General features: G+C 41.0%; 1 protein-coding gene across 9 annotated transcripts in view; it reads left to right on the top strand.

The window, feature by feature from the left end:
• Positions 1–23,240, top strand: part of GALNT9 (polypeptide N-acetylgalactosaminyltransferase 9) — a 189,019-nt gene that overhangs the window by 73,714 nt on the left and 92,065 nt on the right. For 8 of the 9 annotated variants that reach the window (XM_048964547.1, XM_048964552.1, XM_048964549.1 and 5 more), the window contains one exon: positions 18,745–18,925. The exons of the other annotated variant lie outside the window; for it this stretch is intronic. In XM_048964547.1, coding sequence (XP_048820504.1) covers positions 18,745–18,925 — 181 coding nt within the window. The remainder of the gene's footprint in view (positions 1–18,744; positions 18,926–23,240) is intronic. 9 annotated transcript variants of the gene reach the window in all.

Raw genomic sequence — 23,240 nt, 5'->3', positions numbered from 1 at the left:
AAAATGGTCTTCTTTGCTTCCATTGGTACGCATGGAAAAAAAAATGCAGCAGCATTTCTTATGAGAAATCCAATGGATCATCCATCCAGAGGAGCTCTCACACAAGCTTCCTACCTGTTGTTGCATTTCTCTGTCCCTTTTGTTTCTGAATGGTTCTATGCATCTGTCACTCAGACAAGGATGAGCCTGAGATCGTGAATTTGTGTCCTCAGCAAGTGGAGTCCTGAGGGAAACACTGCAGCAGGAAAAGCCCAGTTTAGGGCATCTTTGACAAATGGCAATAGGCCTAACACATGTTGTTCTTCAAGTATGTCCTTGGTTCCTGGCTTTGGAGGAGAGTCCAAGGGTAGCTGCAGGGGAGAGCAGACCTGTTTCTGCTTTGTCATCGTGAGCAGCGTGGGCAGTTTTCTCAAGGGCTCAAGGGAGATGTCTAAGGAAATGAGCAGAACATCTGTAGGAAAGGTGAGAATATAGATTTCTGAGTATTTTAGGCCTTTTACCACCTCCTATGGAGCCATTTTCTAGAAGACCTTTCATTTGCCACTGATCTGATTTATACTTCTAATATTTGAGCTTTGATTTGCATGTCAGCCAGAAAGAATGGGTAATTATTAAGAAAACTAAATGAAAAAGAAAAAAAAAAAGAGTTTTTTGAAGCAGTTTCTCTAAGCATTGCTACTTAAAAACTGATTCTGTCAGGCAGATAGATTGGTACCAGAGGGCTGGAGGAGAGGGCTACCTATTTCATTGCATTGTTTGGAAATTGTATCTAAATAACTGAACACAGTGAGTGAAAGATGCCCAAAATATAAGGAAACATGCTGAGCCTCTGGGATTGCTTCAACCTTATCCTCGGGTTAAATGCTAGAGCACATGAGCACATGTGTAAGAGGCTGCTGCAATGCCAGTGTCTCCCTTGGGTTGAATACTCACTGCAAAATAGCACAGCACTGGGAAAAGCCATGCTATGTAACCCCGCAGCTCCCTGACACCTCCTTCCTCTCTCCAAGCCTAAGGCATGCCTGCGAGCAGCAAGGCGCGACTGTAAGCCTTGGTTCTGACTGCGCCACCCAACCCTTTTGCTTATGTTTCAGAGCTGCTTGTACAGGCAATCCAGTTGTCTTTGCTGGAGTACTCGTGAGAATCAGTGCTCACCAGTGTTAGAGCCACACACTTTATAAGGGATGACTCAAACCAGGTTTGCTGGAGTCACATTTTGAATCGCTGGTACATGCAGCATGAAGGCTATCCCAGCTGGGCTTTTATGTCTGATAAACTGATCAGGGAAGAAAATGGATCCTTCCAGGTCTTTCTCTTCTGTGAAATTCTTTAAATATTCATATGCTGTGAAATGCAAGTGCTACCTACACAGGTTCATGCTGGGCTGTGTCAGACTACGCGGAGATATCTGTGAGGGGTGTTCTCTGGTAGGCTGGTCTCTGTGCAATCATCAGAGAGTTGCTGAGTTTTGTTCCTGAAAAAAATGCATCTTTGATACAGCCAGCACTTGTGCTCATTTTAATCCAGTAAGGTATAAAACCCAATGCTGTTTTCTAAGCAAATCACAGATTCTGCCATCCCCTGTTCTGCTGTCAGCTGAGTTGTGTGGACAGTGACAGCTATCACTGGCTGGATGGCGTAATATGTTCAAATCGCTTTGTGCCTGCAGCAGTGAACACAGAGCTACTCGGTTCACCCATGCAGTTACTCCTCTTGAAGTCAGTTACCCAAATTCACTTGTGCTTTTGATCCAGTAGTTAGAAGCAGAGTAGCTCCATTGTGAATTTGGCCAAATGAAAGTACTTCTGCTACAGGATGAACGTTACCGGTTAGTTCTGATGAAGTTTGCGTTTAAAGGATGACTTCCTGCTGTGTCCCTACGTTGCTTTATTATGGCTGAGAACAGGATCTTTATTCCTTGAAGGTTTTGGAGTGTTTCCTGTTTTAGTACACGTCTAAAACAGAATGAACTTTTCTTTCTGCCTCTGAACCTTGTTGCTGGCCCCAGTTTGCATTTTGCAAAAACCAGCACACAGACCAGGAGGTCAGATAAGCAGCCTTGTCATGGCTGTCTGACCCCTCGTGTCTGACTAGGCTGTATTTGGAAATGGATTGATCTGTTTCCACAGAATTGCACCATGGAGTAAAGGTGAATCTTCTCCTTGCACACTGCCCATCACATACACTGCTGGACACCGCTTCCCATCTGTCACCTGCTGTCTGTGCTCCCGTGGGCACCATTCTCCCATCCCTCAGCCACTGCTTGCATTGCAGGAAGTCCTGGATCTCTCCCTGGATGGAGAGCTGGTGTGTATGCAAGCTCTCACCTTGCACCCCAGAGGATGGTACTGAAGGGGCAATGCTCGGGCACCTGGGGCTGTGTCAGAAACTGAAACCCATGCAAGATTACACAGTCTGTACTTGCTATTTCCCACAACCCAATCTAGCATCCTAGCCAAGATGCTGGGATACCAGAACAAAAGGGGGTTGGTTGCACAGGAGCTCATTTTTTCTTTGGAAAGTTTCCACCATGACAGCTGGAAAGCCCTCTCCTCCAATTATGAGAAGTTTGCTTCTCATTTTGTCTCTGTGGCATTCTTGGTAAGGTGATGGGGTTAATTGGTTGTTTTTCATTTGGACTCTTTACTCTGGTTTTGTATTTTACTTGGCAGTGGGGCTGTACTGTCCTTTTAGAAATTGAATTTATTTTTTGCACAGCTCTTGAATACCTCTGGGTTGTGAAGGTTTTGTAAATAAAGATGTATTTTTGCTATATTAACTCATTTTCAAGCAAGCTTTGTGTTGTAGAAAAGATTGGTGGCATTCTTTCCTGTGTATGCTGAACTGAAGCCAGTGATAAGACTAAAAATATCATCAATTGAAATAGCATTGTATAACCTAAAGTTTACTCTTCTTTAGGACTAAAATTTGATGCCTTGTGGGGCACATTTCTAGCCATCCAGCTATATATAAAATGAGGTTACAGATAGCTGCATAATTTTGCATCTGCAAAGAACCTGAATCCCATTGGTGACTATGACAAGCACAAACCTGCAGGTGAAAATGATTTGGATACCTTTGCTGGTGTCAGCTAGCCAGTGAGGTCTGCACATTCCCATGTTTGTATTACAAACACTACCAGAGGTGCTGAGCAGGGATTAGGTACTGTTCACACCTCTAATAGGAAAAGCAGGCTCTTCTGTTAATCTCAGAGCATGATGATAGATTGCAGGTGGCTCCAAGAAACAGATGGGAGTGGAGTGTAAGGTAAGAGTGAGCTGACCATGTCCAAGCTATTAAATAACCTAATACTAAGCTGCCTAGCTGCTGAAACAGTTGACACAAAATTTACATAAGCAATGAGTAGGTTTGGCTCGGAAAAAAAAGGATGTCTGAGTGGTTTGGGAAGCTCCGTTATATAATCTGTGTAGTGTGGAGAATCCTCTGAATGCAGGTTTGTGGATTCAGGCTTCTGACTTTCAGCGCCATCACAGGGACTTGGACAGCCCAGCACTGCACTGAAGCCTGCTTCTGTGTTTCTTCCTGGTGACTTGTCTTTTCTCCCACATTTAAAGGAACTTCTACATCTAAAAAGAAAAATCTGCTAGTGATTGCATCTCAATGCTTGTTGCATATCGTTCTTTTATTCTCTCTTAGTACTGTAGGGAGAAGTGAAAAGATTTCTAGGTACTCATAGAAAAATTTCCCTATTTCTTTAATATTTGGCAAACTGCTTCCTGGGAAGCTCCTGCGGTGTAGGCCTGAACGTGTCAGCACCTGCACAGAACGCTGTGCTCTCAGCTGTCCAGCTTTGAGTATACAAAACCAATAATCTTTGATTTTAAACCTGTGCCAGCCTGATCCTCCTCCTGAAATAGATCCATCTGGCTCAATGCATTTTCATCCAACAGGAAATGAATTCTGGAACGGAAGCGGCTTTTATAATGCCTCATATCCAGTGGAGTTATACGTACAAGTTTCCATTTTCTGTAAGAGTCCTTTGGGTATGGTTCCCGTATTCACAGCCATGCTCTCTCTGCAGGCCTACAATACCCCAAATACCCTACAATACCCTACAATACCCCAAATCAGACTGCAGAGAGCCCTTTGGGATGGGTTCAAGGAATTAAAAATTTCTTCTGCGATTCATTCAGAACTCAACCTGCCTAACTGCCGAATTCTTTGTCACCCTTTCTGTCACATGTCAGAAAGTTCACAAAGTGAGATTTCTAGTCATCCTTGCACAGTGTGTAGAGCAAGAGAAAATACACAGGAAGGGAGGAGAAATGTTCGCAAGAGAACAAAGACATGGCCTGACTTTGAGGCTGGGACAGCAGGGCATGGCAGTAGACTCAGGTTGGGTGATGCAGCCCTCAAAGAAGGTGCTGATGAGTGCAGAGGGCATTTCTGCATGTGTTACATTACTTGGTGTTTAAGCTTCTCTCAGCATTTGATTCTGCAGACAAGAAACTAGAGAGAAGTGCTGTTGTCCTAGAGACACAGTGCAGGTTGTGGAAGAATGAAACTGGTACAATTCTTGTTGAAGTTGCCTCTGGAACATGAAGTATGGGATTAGTGAACTAGAATTCAGGTCTGTGTGAGTCCCAGTGGGACTGCTGTAGCCCTAAGGAGAAGCTAACGTAGATCACTGACAACTGCTCCAAACCAGAACTTCAAGGGGTATGGCACTACAGAGGCAAGATCAGACTCAGGCCCAAGAACAGGACAGATAATACAGGATCGACACCAACACATCCAGTAATTACCACAGTTAACCCCACAAAATAGGCACTTAGTTCCTTGAGCAGCAAAATGAGTGAAGCTCATTTCTTGTGGTCTGGTGACCTAGAGGTGAATTCTTAGGGTGTTTGGTGCAGCTCTGAGAGATTTCTAGGATTTTAGCTTTCCCTGAATCTCCTCTCTCAGTAGGAGCATTTTAATGCTTTTTTTCTTTCCAGAAGTTGGCTTTTGTGACACATGCAGCAATGTGAGTTTTGGAGACCTCTGAACGTGTGCCAAGCTTTGGCTGAAACCAGGCACAGACCTCCAAATCTAACAAGCAGAGGAGAGGGGAGGGAATGAGAGAGAGAAGCAGACTGATAGACAAATGTAGACAGCAGAGCTCCACAAACCATTTTTCCATAGCAAACCATGCTAAAAATCATGTAAGTGACAAACAAGATTTTTACCATTTAAACACAAGGATAAAAATCAAGTCTGTAGATTGTAAAGGAACCAGTCTTTACTCTGTTGGCTGGAGATACACCAGCATTTTTTCTGTTTTTCTTCTTCTTTATGATAATAACTACAGCAGCATGCAATTTTCCTGAGACTAAATCAGTAGTGCACGACAACCTCCTTTATTTTTATCTTCCTAAAATGGCAGACCTGAGTCTCACCAGCCTGTCTCTCTGCCTTTCAGTACCAACTGAAGAATTAAATTATGCAAGGAGCAGAGAAAACGATGGTGTGCTGCTCTTTGCTAGGCAGAGTAAAGCATGCCCTGCTGCTCATCTCATCAGATAACTCTCGTTGCCCAGCAGGCTCAGCATTGGCTTTTGCTGGGACCGTTTGGTGCTAGAAAGCTTATTTTGCCTCTAGAAAATGTGGGTTTGTCCTGAAGTGTAAGTACTGGATAGCACATCTTTTTGTGTCCTTGAGGAGTGATGAGTCCAGGCTGTAAGCTCTGGCCTCCATTTTGTGACATTCAGGTATGTTGCTCTGGTTCATACCTGTCTCTTCTCTGAACAGTCTTCTCCTGTATAAAGGTAAGTTGCATCACTCTCCTTGTCACTCTTTTTACTGTGTAATTTAACATCTCATAATGTAGCCAGAAGTACAAACCTGAGACACATCAGGGGGAGGAAAATTCATTCTGTGGAATTTCAGTATAAAATAAAGGGAAGGAAAACGTGGAGGAAAATTGAGACTCTGAAATGTAAATTTATTGTTATATTCCCTTAGTATAAACCAGATAAGTACTGTTGCCGTCAGTGGGATTAGTGAGGTAAATTGGAGAAGTCTGGCCCCCAGTTTGTAAAACTCAGCCATTGTCTTATATGGTTTCAATTCTATATGTAGGTGCTTCCTTTAAATGTGCTCTGTAGGCAGATCAAAGTAGCCTATGCTTACCAGATGCATCACCTTTGCAAAAAAACCAACCCCTTTGTCTTGGGAATAAGTTTGTCAGGCCTAGACAAGCTGTAGGTCACAGCCAATTCATAAAAATCCCAATGTGCAATGATGCCAATCTATTTAATAATGAATCAGGTATTATAGCAGTGTGTTTTTGAAAGTGCCTGTAACAGAGGGCCATAACTTTCCTACTCCTGGAAATTGAAGTCAATTTATCTTTATATCAACAATAAACCAGGAAGGGCAAAACCCAAAGTATTCAATGGTTTTATTATTGCTTTTAAATAAAACATTGTGCCAATATTTTGTTCCAACATTACACTTTCATTTTCTCAGCTTTACTGACAATTGCTATTTATCCTCATTGCTCTGTTCATTTGCAAAACTAGCACCTATTTTGAATTGCTTTCTCCAGAGAATACTGTACCTAATTCTTTTTACTTTTCCCTGACAAATTCCTGATTAATTGTATGCAATAGCAAGACACTTCAAAACTGAGTATGACTTTCAGCTCTGTGATCCCTTCTACTTCTCTATGAATAGGTCAGAATCAGACCTTTAGTTGTCACAAATCCTCTGGTGTATCTGCTATTAATGTGCTTGCTGATTTATCTTGCTAGTGAGGACCCTCTGCATAGGTATAGTCTTCACTCAACGTAGCCATAACTTACTGATTTGTAAGCATTTTGGTGTAGATGCTGGGTAATGGGCTGTCGTTTAACTGTTTCAAATACGCCCTGTGTTTATTTTTGGATTGATCTCTCCTACTGGTAGAAAATTAAATCATATGTGTATTAAGAAGATGGAAGTAGGCACTGCAGGCTGGCTTTGAGAAGCAAGGTACAGCTGTAGTGTACATTGATATAAGATGTGGAAATATATGTGAAAGAAGGAAAGAGGAGGAAAAGCAGAAATAGAAACCATCTCAAGCCAAATTTGTGAGCTAAACTCTATGGAAGGTGGCAAAGATGTGTATGAAAAAGAGGCAAACGAATGTAGATTAAGAAAAATTACATATATACATATATAGATAATATATCTATAGGTGTAAAATAGGTAGCCTGTCAAGAAAATGAGCATGCTGAAGCCAGCCATCAATGTTGCCATGTAACAATGCAAAAGAAAAGAATGTCACCTGTACAGGGCCTACAGAGCAATATCACAATCAAAGGAAAATGGAGAAATAGAGGCTCTCTTTGCCTCCCGTCAAAACCAGTATCTGAATTAACCAATTTTCAAGAGCCCATGAAGGAATCTGACGGAAGTACTCAACATGTCCTCGTGTCCACAGTGGCAGCTGATCTCTGGAGGTGTTCAAGGCCAAGTTAGATGGAGCCCTGGACAGCCTAATAGAGTGGGTGGCAACCCTGTCCATTGAACATTGGAACTGGATGGTTGTTAAGGTCCCTTCCGAGCCAAACCCTATGATTCTTCTGCCATCTGTTCCCAAGAAGGAATGTAGATAACCAGCATTACTCAAAAAGCTTGGGAGCTTTTCAGATTGCTTGATTCAGTTGTGATCAAAGCAGACACCAGATGACGACTTAGAGAGTGAAAGGGAGAACAGAGGACGTAGCCAGCAGGTCTGTAGTTGCTGAGTTATCTCTTTAATGTAGCTGCCTCCCCATAGGTGGAACTGGGGACTGATTTTAAAGTTACAGAATAAAAGCATCCTACTTTAAAGAGCAATGTGATTTTGAATTCCAGCAGCTGCTATGTTAGGATTTAATGTTGTTATCTTCCATTGTATAAAATGGGTTGAACAACAGGGAGCTTTTCAGTCATGCAAATGGCAAATGCTCTATGCAGATTTGTTAATGAAAAAACTGCCTGTGCATGTGGTTTAATTTGATAGCAGGCTGTTTAGGTAAATGATAGGGAGGCATATGAACGTCTGCAAATAATGGGAACAATGACTGCAAATAATACTGCAGGAGATGAACTTCTCTGGCCCTTGCTGGGAGCTCACCTCAAGTATGGAGAGGAGTGGTGGTGGGTCAGTGTTTGCACTTGGTGATCTTAGAGGTCTTTTCCCACCTTAAGAATTCTGTAAGTGTCCCTCTTGGTCTTGGGCAGAATCCCTGCAAAAAAAGCAGGGTCCCAAGGGTGAAATCCTGGGATGACAGGAATTAATTAAACAGATTTGGCAGGATCAGATGTGGTGCAGCCTTTGGTTAGATCAGACTTCAATATCAGTGCAATGGAGTCTGGACTGGGATAAGCCTGCGTAGGATCTGAAGTCGAATGGGTAAGTTTATTGAGATTCCTTGCATGTGATGATAGATAGTTTCTACCCTGTGGATCCCAGTCCTGTGGGATTTACTGCTGCAGTCAAGCCGTGGGCTCCCTCCCCAGCCCAATTGGACCTTGGGTCAGAATCCCCTTCCTGCAGTGATCTGCCACTTCCATTCCCCACCTCTGATTCCTGCAAGAAAAATCCTTATTTTTTTAAAAGATCTTTTGCTTATTTATGAAATGAAAGCTCGTTAACTTGGCTTAGGGGCAGCTTGTTCTTGAAGCTAATTAGGCAGCCCTGAAGTTTTAACTCATGCATCTTGGGATGTTCAGGCAGAACCTCCTTTCCCTTTCTCCAGAATGGTTCTGTTATTGTGTTAGTAAGCACTTTCCCCAGAAGATTTCACTGTTTCCCTAGAAAAATAATAATTAAAAAATTGTATGTTGATACAGATGATCCATTTCACATGAACCAGTGGCACTCTGACAGTGATATTACTGGAGAATTGCTGCAGAATGCCATTGAATCTGATGTTAATGGCTGGGATTTTACAGGGAGCTGACTAGTTTTAACCTGTATTTCTACATGCCTGTGTTAAGATAATGAGGGTAATCTAATATTATGCTTCAGGGCTTTAGTTACATGCCTGTGGGGTTCAGAAGGGAACTCTGCTTCTATGGACAGTGCAGTTTAATTGGCCAAGTGCTTTATGATTTGTGTTTTGATTCCTCTGAAGCCTCAGGTATTGACTATTGCCAGAGGCCAGATACCAAACCAATGACACTCAGATTTTGTTTACTTTTCATATCAATGGGCTGCTGAGCTGCTACCCCAGTGCTGCAGCTCCTGCTTCTCTAACTCCAGATTTATGCCATCGCCAGAGGAGAACTTTTCTGGCTTTCCTCCAAAGCCCTGAAGAGAAAAATCCATTTTCTGTATTTTATCAGCAAGCCACAAATCAACTGGGATTTTAAAACTTCTAGAAGAATCTTGGCATCTGTTCATCTAAAAAACCAAACTGGTCTTTCTCTGTGAATGAGGTTTTTGAACACTAAAATTAAAATGTAGGGAAAAAAAAAAATCCTCACACAATTTAGAGTTGTGTGTATTGGACATGGTCTTTTTTTTTGCTGGTTGTTACTCAAAATTTAAGTTTAGGAATATATTGCTTAGATTTCCCCTGTTTACGAAATTCCTTCTCTTAGGAAATTGATTTTTCTTGTATGAAGGCTCTCACAAAACTGGCATCTCTCTCACTATCTGTCAGCCTGAGATCAGCATCCTACTTCACAAATGGCTTTTATCTTCGTCTCCAAAGGCCTGCATGGCTCCCATCTCGTGGTCTTTCCAGTCATCAATCTGTTTATCTTCTCCTGAATTATCTGTTGTAATTAGAATACATTTTCTCCTCTCAAGGGGAAACCAGCTTCAAATGAGTATTCTATAAAAGCAATTACTTTTGATATTAGATATCTGTACATAAAAACACAGTATTTCTTCCAATTAAAAAGCATTAATGAATTTGTGTCCAGAAAGGGAGTAGCTGACGCAATGGCTCTGCTGCTGGCAAAGCAAATAAAAGAAAAACTGAGGTTTGTGAGGGGGCTGTTGAAGGCAGCAGTGGCATGCATGGAGCACGTTCCCATAGTATGTTAGGGAACAAAGGCTCTGTAAAGACATGTATTGCCCTTTTTCCCAGCATGCAGTCCTTTTGCAATGATGGTCTTGGTTGTTCCCTGCATTATGACAAGATGACTGGTGTAATTTTTCCGTACTACACTTGGCTTTCCATTACACATTTTTTGTATTTTCTCACATATTCCTCTTTTCTTGAAAGTCCCAAGTCATGCACTAGGAATATTGTATTTGTCATGGAGCAGCTTTGCCAGAGGTCTCCAAGGACTCCTTTTCCCTACAGACACAGAAGGAGTTGTGCTCAGCCTTCTCAGCACGAAACCTGACTTACGTTTAGCAGAACTGCCATCTTTCATCTTCTGAAAATAACCTGAATCAGTAGGGAGCTTTTTTCCATGAGCTTTTCCGCAAAAGGAATCAATCATTTCAGAACCATCTTGATAATGAGTGGGATTTGTTTGTTTGTTTTTGAGAAAAAAAATTATATATATATATATATATATACATATGTATATATATATATATATATATATATATATATAAAGCCTATCCCTATGTTATTTTTGTGTAGGAGCCCTGCCCTTTTCATCTCCAGGGTGCCATTTGTATAGAGGGGACAAGACCTTCTTGTCTTCAGTGTTTATAATGAGCTCTTTGGGATAGGAACAGTTTCTTTGGGCTCATATAGTGCCTGCTGCAGAGGTGCTCTAAATCTAGATCTAGATCCTATGAAAAGAGTAAGGAAAAAAGCTGTTCTGACCAAATCCTGTTCTGTTAAGGCTTATTGTAAAGAGTTTAAGGATTAGTGTATCAATGTGTTAGGGATAGAGTGAGTAGCATGGACTGTCAGAGCCTGCTTCCTGCCCATGTACTCATAACAACCCTGGTCTTTGGCCTGGCAAAATCCATACGGCTTTCTCCATTTAATGTACATCAAACACTTGACAGATGCTTACAGTCTGCACCTCAGAGCACCTTCTGAGACCAGGATGTGTCTTGATTTTTGGGAAGGCAAAAAAACAACCAAAAAACAGTGGGCAAAGCACATCATGGTTTGGATATTTGTCCTAATTACATCACTTTCAAGGCTCCTGATTCTGCACTCTGACTACTTTGGCAGAAAGGGAATATCCTTCCTGTAGGCAGAGCTGCCATCACTTCATCCCTTCACCTCCGTTCAGCAATTTTCTCACAAAAAAAAAAAAGTCTTGCAGGATTGTCGGTCATCTGTGGGTGAAGGCTGAGAAACACCATTTTTGGCTTCCAATTAAACAGACAAGAAAGGTCTGGAAACAAGAGGTCAAGGCACACTGCCGCCTTGTAGTTTCCAGGGCCAAAAAGTTGTTAAATGTTTTGGCTTTGCAAGGAGTTATTGCACTTTTTCCTTTCAAACTGTTAGTCACAGGATACTGTTTGTCTTCTCCATGGTATATCTTCAGAGATACTTGATGCTGATACTAGATACCAGGGGGCATAAATCTTTCAGGCGAGGAAGCAGCAAACTTGATCACAACTATAAAAAATGAGACTGTATTTTGGATTTCAGATAAATGGAAGTGCTGTAGTCATTTAAATTGGATGGGGTTTTGTTCTTTTCACTTCATAAGGAGTTGGAACTTCTGTCTCTGTGGAGTGCAATTTGTTGACTGTTTCTGTATGTAAAACCAAATCTCATTCACAAACATCATTCATCCTAGCCTAGGAAATAAGTACCTTTGATATGTACAAAATTTACATCAGTTCTCTGGGCAGCAGGACATATATTAAGTAGACTTTTTGCAAGGTGGTGTCAAAAGAAACTGATTTGGGATATGGCAAGTTGGGATATGCAGGAATTAAGAACCAGACTCTGTTTAACATTTAGATTGAATCATCGAGCAGACTGCAAGGACTCTTCCTGCTGCATACTACTGTTTGCAAAGCTGACTGAAGTAGTAGTGAATAGTAGTTTCAAAGAAGCCTTTCTTTTGTGTATTTTTGTTCATGGTGCTTGCAAATGCAAAGTAGTTTACTTTTCCACATTTAATTTTGATTCACTGGGCTGCTATTGAATGTGCCAACTTCTTTGTCTGGAGCAAACTAATTTTTGGATATTCCATAGGGTAGATCTGTTCTTGGCAAATTATGGCATGAGATCCTTTGCCAGAAATGAAACATACAGCATGGGAGAAAGAAAGGAAAGTGCAGATTCTAAAACTTGTTCAGCATTTTGGCAGTTAGGGTGATGTCATAGGATGGAAAGGAGAAAATACCATTCTGTACGTGATAGCTTAATGAGAGTCCATATTGTTAGCATCTTCTGACCTCAAGTGAGCATCTGATCAGAGCATCCCTGATCCGTATATGAGAGGCAAAGCATTGCTTATGCTATTGAGCCATTCTCTGATTTAAACATGGCATTTTGGAGACTCTTTTCCTCATGATTATTTTTAGGGATCACCAAAACGGAGCTATAAGTATCAGGACTGGTGAGCTGAGATCTTTTGCTTAGTGTTGAATGGCTCTTTCACATTGCTCTTTCTTCCTCCTCCTCCAGCCAACTGCTTCTCTCATGCATCTGCTTCGTTCTGACCTGAGCTGTTAATTCCTGAAGGAGGAAGAACCATTTTTAATCTCATTGCCTACAGTTACCCCAGTCAGTGAGGCTGCAACTTTCATGTGAAGTTTCTAGTTGCAACAGTATGAGATCACAAAGTCTGCAGAACCCGGTAGTAATTAAAGATAGAAACATTTGGGCTGACTCATTAGATGTAGCTGATTTGGTACCTGCCTCCAGAAGGAGTGGTTAACATTTCTGTCTTGTACTGTGGTTTTGTACAGGACCAGATTTAAAACATGCAGAGATCTGGGGCTTGTATAACTGTGTTACTGAACCTCTATGAACCTTGTTCTTTTCATTCAAAAAGTCAGCTTTGTCAGTCTCTGTCAAGAGACTGCCCCTGAAATCTTTGTTAAACAAGGATCTAAAGACTTTTTTGTTGGTATACAAGCATATTTTCAAGTCAGTATTCAGAGTTGGAAAAGGAAGGATACAGCTGTAACACTGAGGTTTTTTGTTTCCTCTTTAAACCAGGAGTTGCAGGTAAAACTGCTGGGTGACTATGCCAGCTGTTTTACAAGGGAATGTTTTATTCCTTCCTTTTAAGGTCCTGGAAACCAACATTCATTTCCAGAGCTCTTCTAGAATGCAGACAGTCTAAATGAAGGGTAGGTAAAGCTCAGAGATTTCCTTTGGAATCCTTCTCAATCTTAGACTGAGACAGGCCAGCAGTTGTCAGCACTCCCCAAATCTGCTGGCCCTGGTGGTGGAGCTGCCCTTGGGATTGGGCTCAGCAGCCCTGAAACCACCTGCCCAGGTTTTGGCTGGAGGAGGGATGAAATGTGGGAGCAGAATCACAGCTGCCAGAAGTGACAGAAAGGCCAGGGAAAGGCCATGAGCAGATCTGTGCTACTGTGAATGTGGGCATATAATTACTCTCAATTGCTTACCTTTATTTTGAATTGACAAAAGGTTAATCATGTCTAAGAACCTTGGCTGAACCTGATTTTATAGCTGTCTGTAGTTGTGCTGCATATATATTAAAAAAAAACACCAAAACAACACTACAATAATTACAGATGTAGTTGATCTTTTGCCATAGTTTCTCACTTAAATCTTGTCAGTAATTTTTCCATTGTGACAGAATTTATGGTGAGAAATAGAAAGCCTCTTTTCTTCCTAGGAAATTATGCATCCTGCAGAGTAATTAATCTGTTGGAGAAACTAAGACCGGCTTGTTCTGCTTTCTATTCTCCTAGCAATTTCTGTCATATTCAGAAATCTTTGCAATGAGAACAATAAATTTGAAACGAGTGACAGACACTAATTGTTTGTGACCTTATTGTCATCTGTGGCATTGAACAGGGTATGACTGATCCCAGTGTACCAGCTGTAGATCTTTTAGTCTAAAAATGTAAAGAAAAGACATCTTTAAAAATTGCAGCTCACGGGGCACTGCCACTGCTGTTCCACCTCTGCCCATCACTGTTGCAGAGCTGAGTCAGATGGCAGTGGGATTTCTGTCAGCCCTTGGTTATGGCAAGAGCCTCAGGGTGACATGAACAGCATCGCTGCCTTCCCTGCCCACAGCAGCTTCACAGGCTGTGGGAAAATGGGTCCTAGTCACAGCCACAGGGAGACAAGTCATAGGAGGAGGAATCTGGAAGTCTGCAGCAAGGTTAAAAAGAAGGAAAAAATGGAGATTTGCTGTCTGATCTGCCTGTGTAAGAACCCAGGTATGTGCTGCAGTTTGAACCAGAGACATTTTTCCATCTGTCTTTTTTAGGTTTTGCACTGCTCTCCATCACTGTAGGACCTGAACGCACAACATATAAAATCAATAGCAATTGTCTCACTGCCCAGCTGCAGTATTTTCAGAAATGCACCCATTTCCCTGCTGTTCCAGTAGGTGAGACCCTTGGGAATGAATTCTCCCATGGGCAGCCCCTGAAGCCTGGCTTTTCATTGAGCAGGGCACAAATAACTTTGCTTAAATTCCTGTCCTTGGGAACCCATCTCCACTTCCTATGGGAGCACTGTTGTGGTGTTCTGTGTTCTGTGGTGTTCATGGTTAGCATCATGAAGAACTAGAATATAAGGATTGGGAGCAAAGTAGGTGAAGCAGTTGTCATTATGCATGGTTTGGAAGGCTGTCTAATTCTCATAAGAAAAATTGAAAGCAAACTGCTTGATGCTTCCGCTCCATTGAAAGTTTCATTCTCCTCTTTCTTATGCCTTAAAGATGCAAGTGTTTTGTTCTGTAAACTGCAAGAACTTGTAGTATAAAGAATAAAGTTTTAGCTGTTTGAGCTGCTGGAATTAAATCATTGCTTGAAGTCAAATGAGCACACCACATCTTGGAGTTCCTTTCATCAAAGCAGGTCAGTTAACTTTAATGAAGTCATCTTCAATTTGCTTTGATGTAACATCAGAACCCAGCCCAAATGATTCTAAGCGATCAGCAAATAAATTTCCACATTGCAGTCTTTCAGGGACGTAGCTTAATGAAGTGTCTGGTTTTCTGGGTTCTTTAACTTCTGAAGTGCCTAATTTGACTTGCTTTTAATAAGGCCTGTTTGTGGTTTTGGGGGGGAAACTGCTGACTTTTCGTTGGAAACGGAGCCCTCTTTAAGATGCCATATGTTAGACAAGTAAAACAGAGGCATGCAGCATCACTAATTGCTATTAGTGTTGTAAGTCTGAGATTGTGCAATGCAGGAAGATTAGGCTGCAGATTAGGTTTTTCCTTTGGGGAGAGAAGAGATTTAGAGTCTCAAATACGTAATTTCTGTAATGACTTGAGTGAGGACTACTTGTCAGGCTAGAGATTACAATCTTAGACCTTTCTCTTTTAAAGCAACAGATGTTTAATAGCAAATCTGGTCAAAGTGCCCTATGTCCCCTCATCCTAAACTGAAATAAAAGGAAGAAACATAATGAAGCTCCATAAAATGCGTTCAGAAAAGTTTAGTGCCAGAATGTGCTTCATACAGTAACGTCAAAGGAATTCTGTAATGTAAAATCAGTAACTGTAACACAGTTCTTGAAGAGTTTTTCAACTCAAATCATGTCTGTGTTTCTCTGCTTTTCTGGAAGAAAATTGTTCATTAGAAAGGACACAGGCCTTAAATACCCCCAAATTTCACAGTATGCCTTTTTTTCTTTTTTTTTTTTGCTTACAGCTTTCTCCCTTCGCATGACCCAATTGGAGACGTGATTATATCAATCCCTAATTGTAAGCCTCCCTTGTGCTAGTTTCTCTCTCTCCCTTCAGACTGCAGAAATGTATTACTAGCTGCAGACTGATCACTAATGTAAATGTAGACGCCATAATATTTGTAATAGTTGAAACAGAACCAGTCAGGGCTACACGAGATTGCAGCCGGAGTCATAAGTCCTGTTCAGATGCAGTATGCTCATTTGTGATTCCTAATAAGCGGTGACTCAACACTGGGCAGTGATTTGGATTTGTATCTCAGACTGGACTGTTGCCAGCGTAAGTCAGCGGCAATCTTTGGCTCGTGAGCCAGACTCAGACTCAAACCTCTTGACAAAGGTTTGGTACTGGGCTGTTTTTCCGTTTACATGAGAAAGGAGAAATCAGCTTTTCAGCTGGGCAGTGATTCGTGTGGCCACCCTAAGATCACTATAAAGGCTCTTGTCCCTGCTGCTTTTGCACAGAGGAGCGTGGCTAAGCCAAATATGCAAAGACTTTCCAAATACTTCTGCATATACCTGAAGAACATTTCCATCAATCCGAGTGCAGCACAGAGGCATAAATGAAAGCTGAATAGAAGCCTGAAATAATTGTAATTATCTTACAGAAACTGTGAGCTGACTTTTTTTTAATTTTTGATGTTCGGTCCACAAAGTGGCTTGCATTACTAATTCCTTGTGATTTTTATTTTATTTATTTCTTTATTTTGCCAGGAGGATCATGGGCTGGAATAGGCACCGTGCCATCCTGCTGGCTCAACTCAGTCTATCTGAACTGATTTTCTTGCATTCTTGTGCATTTTGAGACAGGTTTTGAACAGTTTCCTACTTGTCTTTTGGATTAGCTCATCCCTTTCTGGAGAAAAATATGTTTGAGAAAGGAAGACAGCATCGCTGGCCTGTTTTGCATTATTGAATGTTGGGGGATGAGTCATCGAAGGTTGCCCAAAATCCCAGTTTTGGGACTGTGACTGACTGAAGAAAAGAGATGTATGCTGATCAGATGTTCCGTTGCCTTGAGCATACCTTTCATTTTCACTGGTTTTGTTTCACTTAAAGCTTTGAAGAAGTTTGTTGTTGACTAAACATCAGTATCTCAATCCCAGCAGTTCGGTTCTTTGGTCTTCTCTCTCTGTGTCCCAGCAATATGAAACTCTATCAAAAGATGCTGCTGTGAAGCTTCGTCTTTCCACTTTCCCCTCCTGCCTGAGTGGCCTGTGGGGTTCCTGCTCATCCCTCTGTTTGATCTTGCTCACTGGTGAGACCCGGAGCTCACCTCCCACACACACCTGTGATGAGACCATGGCTACATCAGCTTCTTGTTTTCCTTTCTTTTCAATGATTCATTGGGTTTGAATGCTTAGAGCTCTCTGAAATTTTCAAAAGCTTGACCATACCAAGGATATTTTTCTGTAGGGCTTCATTTCTTTTCCCCTTCTTTTGTCCTGCTGAGACAGTTGATCCTTTCAGCATATTACAATGAGGAACATGAAGGAGGCATCAAAAACATAAATATGAGGGTCATGTCCTGACCTGGGACCACTGATTGCAGTATGATGTGTGCATTTTAGGAGGCAATGTGTGACATTCAGCTGGTAGTTCATGTTCAGGCAGACTGTTTGTATGTTGCACTTAACCTTAGCAGGAGATTTTATCACAAGCGTCTATAGTAGAAAACATTAACTTTATCTGTTCAAACCACAAATGAGCCTCTGCTTCTCCATTCTGTCCTTCTGTAATTAAGCAGAGATGATGACAGAGCTTTAGCAAATGAGAGCTGTCTTAGCAATGAGATAAAAGAGAAATTCCCATACGAGGGCTAACTTGTAACAGACCTTACTCGACTTGGAGAAGCCAGTCCTAGCTTTGTACTATCGCGTTTGTCTGTTATAGCAAGCGTTGACAGTTTTTCTTCTCTATTTCTCTTCAGTTGTTTATTTGAAATACTGACATATTCATCTTGGAAAATTCTTGATTTGAAATATGTTGAGCAGGTCAAACTCCGTTTTGCTCTGCGCTGTAAACGATTTGGACGTTATTTACACAATTCTGTATGGTATCCCCAAGTTATTATAAATAACTTTTTAGCTTATGACAACTTGTTGATAGTCAGCCTTTTGGGAAGGAAAGCTTTGACGTGAAACATGGGATATTTGAGGAGCTTATTTATCAGAATTCAACGCCTAATTAAATAACTGTTGCCATGGAAGAGGTTCTTGGTGATGTGATTGTATGGGTATTTTTTTAGTGCCTGTTTCATTTTGTTTTAAATGTATTTTTGAGCTAAGCAGTAATATATTAGCATACGAAATCTAACAAATGGATTGTTGATTGACTAATGCCTTAGCACTGAGCAGTGCAGGGTTAATCATTTTAACTCGTGTGTCCAAACGTTCTGATCCTAGAAGCTTTGTGGAGCTGAATATCTGCACACGATATACGTGCTCCATTTGACGTAGTTCTGAGGGGCGGAGGAAATCCAAAGCAATTTGTGGAGCTGTATCAGAGTACACTGGGAAAGGGTCTGGCCTCAGTTCACATGTGAATGACTTGCTTTTTCACCCCATATTCCTTTTCCAACTCTTCTGAGTATTTGACCTCTTACTCTGAGTTCTCATTTTGTGGATTTCCAGTGTAGATATAGTGAGATGAAATCAAGGATAATTAGGCATTTTGAGATGTTTGGAAACAAGATTCCTGTTTTCAGGGAATTATCTGGGAAAAAGGGGAAACTGAAAGCTGATAATTAGTTCTTTATAGTTTGCTCATTAGCAGTTATGCAGTAATAACGCAAGGTGTGTTGATATGAACTCTGGCTTGAAAGGCTGAGGAAAATTTCCACAGAGCCAAGAAGCATTTAGAGATTTTGGGTTTTATGGGAGTTCAGATCTTGTTCTCTAAGAACTTCTGTGGGAACAGAAGAGGTTAGATGTATGTCCTTGGATAATTGTTTGTCTTTTTTTTTTTTTTAACTTCTATTTAGGCCTTGCAAAGCCTATGGGATTAGTTGAAGGTCCAGGAGGCTTGGGCCAGGGGGGAATGGCTGCTACCCTAAGAGACGATAGCCATGAATCGGAGACTAAATATGAAGAATATGGTTACAATGCCCAGCTCAGTGACAGGATATCTCTCGACAGGTCCATCCCTGACTACAGACCAAAAAAGTAAGTTGAATTCCATATTGTTATTGGAGCAAGTGATTGTTTTTCTTTGGACTCTTGATGACAATTCATTTCTCCCATCCCTTTCCAGTTAGTCTGCCAACATTTAGTCATACACATACCCTTGAGTTTAGTGAAAATTAAAATGACCAGCTGCCATCTCAAGCATGAAGTGTTGTGTCAAAAACAACAGCAAATCAACTGCCTCTTCTTTAACTGCACTTGATGTTCTTAGAAGTGTGTAGTCAGGGTCTGCAATGCACTGAAACGTAGACTAAATATAATCCACAAGGGTCTTGTGATTGCAGTGAGATTTTTTTTTAGTTTCTAGAGTATGTGTACATTTTTATTCTAGTATTACAATCTTCATATGCCTGTGTTAAATTTGGAATTATGTGTTTATTGTATGTAATGGTTTATTATATTTTGCATTAGATGTCCTTATAATCTTCCATATTTGTGGAGTTATGCATCTTCCAGATGTGACATCCTCTCTGTCAGCCAATGAATGACAATCAGTAATGTCTTAATGCTGAGAAAATCAGCAGCAATGCCTAGCTACTCTCAGGAGACAGAACTGAAAAGAATACTTAATTAATTTCTAATAATAATCTTCTGTTTTAAAAAACCCACTGGGGCTCCTAGGCAGAACTGAAAGTTAAATAAAAAGTATCGTATTAAGCAGAGAGAAAAGTTTAGCCAAGCAAAACAGCTGTGCTCTGTGAGTGGATCGCAATAGAATTAGGATTTTAGGCAGCTCAAGCTGCCAAAAACAAAATCCAGCAAAACAAAACTTCATCTTAACCACAAATTTCATTAGCTGTGTTACATGTTAATCTAATCTCAGTAGTATTGACTCAGCATTTGTTTTCTCAGATACTTGCTGTACAAAAGAAAACCTAGATCAAAGAGGTGGTGAAGAGAAGGGGAAAAAAATGCTGCTTTGATGTCACATTTGGTCAATGTATAAAAATGTATAATGAAATTATCCTGGAAAAAAAGGTAGACTGCGATCGTCATGCAAATGTTTGAGTTGCACATCAGATTCTGGTTCAAAGTCCCTTAAAAGCAGTATGAATTTTTTCAAGTAAACGTCAGTGAGGTTTGACCAGGCCTGTTGTTAGCTGCTGGTCAGGTGGGTGATAAATTAGAATGATCTACCTGGAAATATAAAAACGAAAGCTGCAAAGTTTGAATCTAGCTTAACAGCTCTTAGAAGCATGGGAGCATTCACAGCATAGTGATGTTTGACTTTAGATCGTGCTCTTCCACAGTTGAAAGCATTTATGATTCTTTCAGCTAAGCTTTTTGATATGGTAATCTCATAAGGCAGTGCTACATGCATAACTGTCTGAGTTATGAAGAACTGCCTTCCTTGTGGTGTTCCAACATTCTTTAGATGGTTTTAGTTAGACCCAGATTCTGGAATAGTGTCTTATGGGTGGCAGGGTAATTGCTATGAAAAATGAGTTTGGGGAAGGTAGAAGCTCTTACATGAAGTGCTGATTTTGTATTTTTGTTGTTGTTAGTCAGTTTGCTTTTGTCTCTGACACCTTCAGATGTGCAGATAGTAAAATACAGGGTCTGTAATGTTGAACTCAGTTTTCTCTCCCTTCTTGTGCCATGTATTGGCATGCCAGAGTAATCAACCTCTTCTTATCCAACATGTCCTATAATGGATAATAACTGGATGTTGTGTTGAGGGACGTGGTTTAGTGGGAGCTATTGGGAATAGGTGAACGGTTGGACTGGATGATCTTTTAGGTCTTTTCCAACCTTGGTGATTCTATGATTCTATGATAATGCTACTTCCAGCTGTGCTCCATAGCCACAGGGCAAACCTGAGCCTGACTTTGTTTGGTTTGGGAAATAGCTGTGGGGAAACCAATGTGTCCATCCTTATATGGACAGCAGCTTCTCAGTCTGCTTGTGATTTATGCTTATGTTGTTCCCAGTATTTTCTGTCTTTAACAAGAAAGCACTTTTCATTCTTCAGTTGAGAAGCAAGGTAGAATTGATGGCCAAGGCGATGTACAGAGTCCATGGCGAGTCTCCGAAGAAAACCAGACTAAAATACATGCATATAGATTTGTCTGGATTTCGTAGACACAACTTAGGAAAGTAAACATGATTTTACTATACAAATATAGGACTTGTAATATTCCAGGTTTAATCTTGTTTTAGAATAAATTTGATCATGAATAACAGCTTTTGGTTCATTTTATCTTTGAACTCTTAGTTTATCTTTGACTCATTTTTTTCCAGTATTTCATTCTGGTAGAATTAGCATTTTTTCCCATCTTCTAGCATATATTCAGTAAACGTTTGGAAGTGTGATTGGTTTTCAGGAGGTATTTGCGTCCCCACTCAGCAAATTAAAAGTACATTAGACTACAGAGGCAGTGTGACTGTGAAGGTCCCTAAATTGGAGTCACCGCCATGTCCTTCCACTGCAGTAAAGTCTGCAAGCCTGTGTGGGCAATGCTGTGCCCAAATGCTTTTCCATAGACCACCGCTGGGTTCTACCTTCCTATCTGCTGCCAGCTCAAATATAACTGCGCTCAGAATGCTTCTCTTTGAGACGAGAATCGTTAAATCGGTAGCAGATTTTGTGTTGTGTTTGAAGCAATGACAGTAAATATCTTGCTTGCAATTACAATTCACATAATAATTGCAAAATGATAGTTTGATCCTAACGTGGTGTAATAAATGTCTCAGCTTTTTCTTCTCTATTGCACCTCCCACAGTTTGAATGCTTGCCCTGTCTCTCTGCAGAGAGCAGACAACCCTGGGGAAAGCAGTTCAAAAACATACTGTGATTTGATATTTCAAGCTGTTTAGTTTCAAGAGACATGTAATATATAGAAATTGCAATTTTGCAATGCAAAAAAAACAATGCAAAACCTCTCCAACGGTTTGTGAGTATATTCAATGTGACCTTGAACTGTATTTTCATTCCATGTTGGATTTCACATGAATAGAATGTGCTGGTATCAAAGTTGTGCTGATTTTTTAGCAGGTTTTTTAATTCTCGAGTAACTTTTTGCCTTGAAGCAGCTGAGTGCTGTGCTGCTGAGCTCAGGAAAGATGCAAAGACCAAGCAGCAGGAATGAAAGGTGTTTGAGTTCAGTGTGGAGCAGAATATTCAGGATTTCTTATGGCTGACGAATGAGTATTTACACACATTCAGCTAATAACCCTAGAATTGGACAGCATTGGAAAGCATAAGCACACGTATCTGTATCAGCTGACTTTACTGACGTGTGTAGGTGTAGAACAGCCTGGAATCCCTGTCCATGGATGTTCTGTGAAACCTGCTAGGCTGTGTGTGCATCCTCCTTACTATAATGTCAAAGGATGAGTGTTTGACTGAACGGCCAAAAGTAAGTCTGGAGCAACACAGCCAAGATTTAGATAGAAATCTCACACTTAAGCTGAAGTGCCCGGCATCAACCACCCAAATCCCTGCTAAGTTGTTTGACCTCAAGTGACTTCATTTGTTGTGGTTGCTGAGAGGGAAAAGAAGAGCAGGTTTAGCTGGGGTACACTGGACTGCTACAGCAGATCCAGGAGCAGCCATAGCCATCCTTCTGCCTTTCTGGGGATAACAGCCTTCACTGCTGCAGCACAAAATACAGGTCTGTGCTCCTGTAACAAGAGATTGCACTCAAACCTTCCCAGCCATGCATAAAGATAGAGGTGCTGCAGCTCTGTATATGGCAGTAGATTTTTGACATTATCAAGGATTAAGAATACAGAAGTCAGAATCCTATGGAATTTCTTACAAAGACATGGAGGGAAAAGGCCCTCAAGCTTGCAAAAACAGTTTATTTTGCAATGTGGCATCCTGGTAAATTGGGAAGTGTCAGATAACTGGGTACTTCAAATGTAAGCATCATCTCCCAAGAGAACATCAATTCCTGTGTTCTTTTGGATATAGAAGGGTGGATTGCAAGAGGTTGAAAACACCTGTAAATCCAGCCTTCTCTAACTTCCTAACATTTGACTTTACAATTCAAATAACTGTGGGGTTTCTCTGCATGCCAAACACATCCACACACATGCACACGTGCACTTGTCCAAACCACTTGCTGTGATGCATTATACGTACTTTTGAGGAAAGTTAATATGATCCTGGGGCTTCCATAAGGGCTGAATTGGTTTTGACAAGAAATTGTCGCTTGCTGGAGATCTTCAATGTAACTGATCTCTTCTGTGCAACTCGATGCCAAGAGCACTGTGCAGTTCAGTGATAACAATAATACTAATAAATGGATTCAGTCTGCTGGCTCTATCAGCCAAAGAAAATATTTCTTTG

Source organism: Lagopus muta, chromosome 17 (genome assembly GCF_023343835.1).
Source record: "Lagopus muta isolate bLagMut1 chromosome 17, bLagMut1 primary, whole genome shotgun sequence".
Classification (NCBI taxonomy): domain Eukaryota; kingdom Metazoa; phylum Chordata; class Aves; order Galliformes; family Phasianidae; genus Lagopus; species Lagopus muta.
Note: the sequence above shows the minus strand (reverse complement) of the source record. Positions and strands in the feature narration are given on the sequence as shown.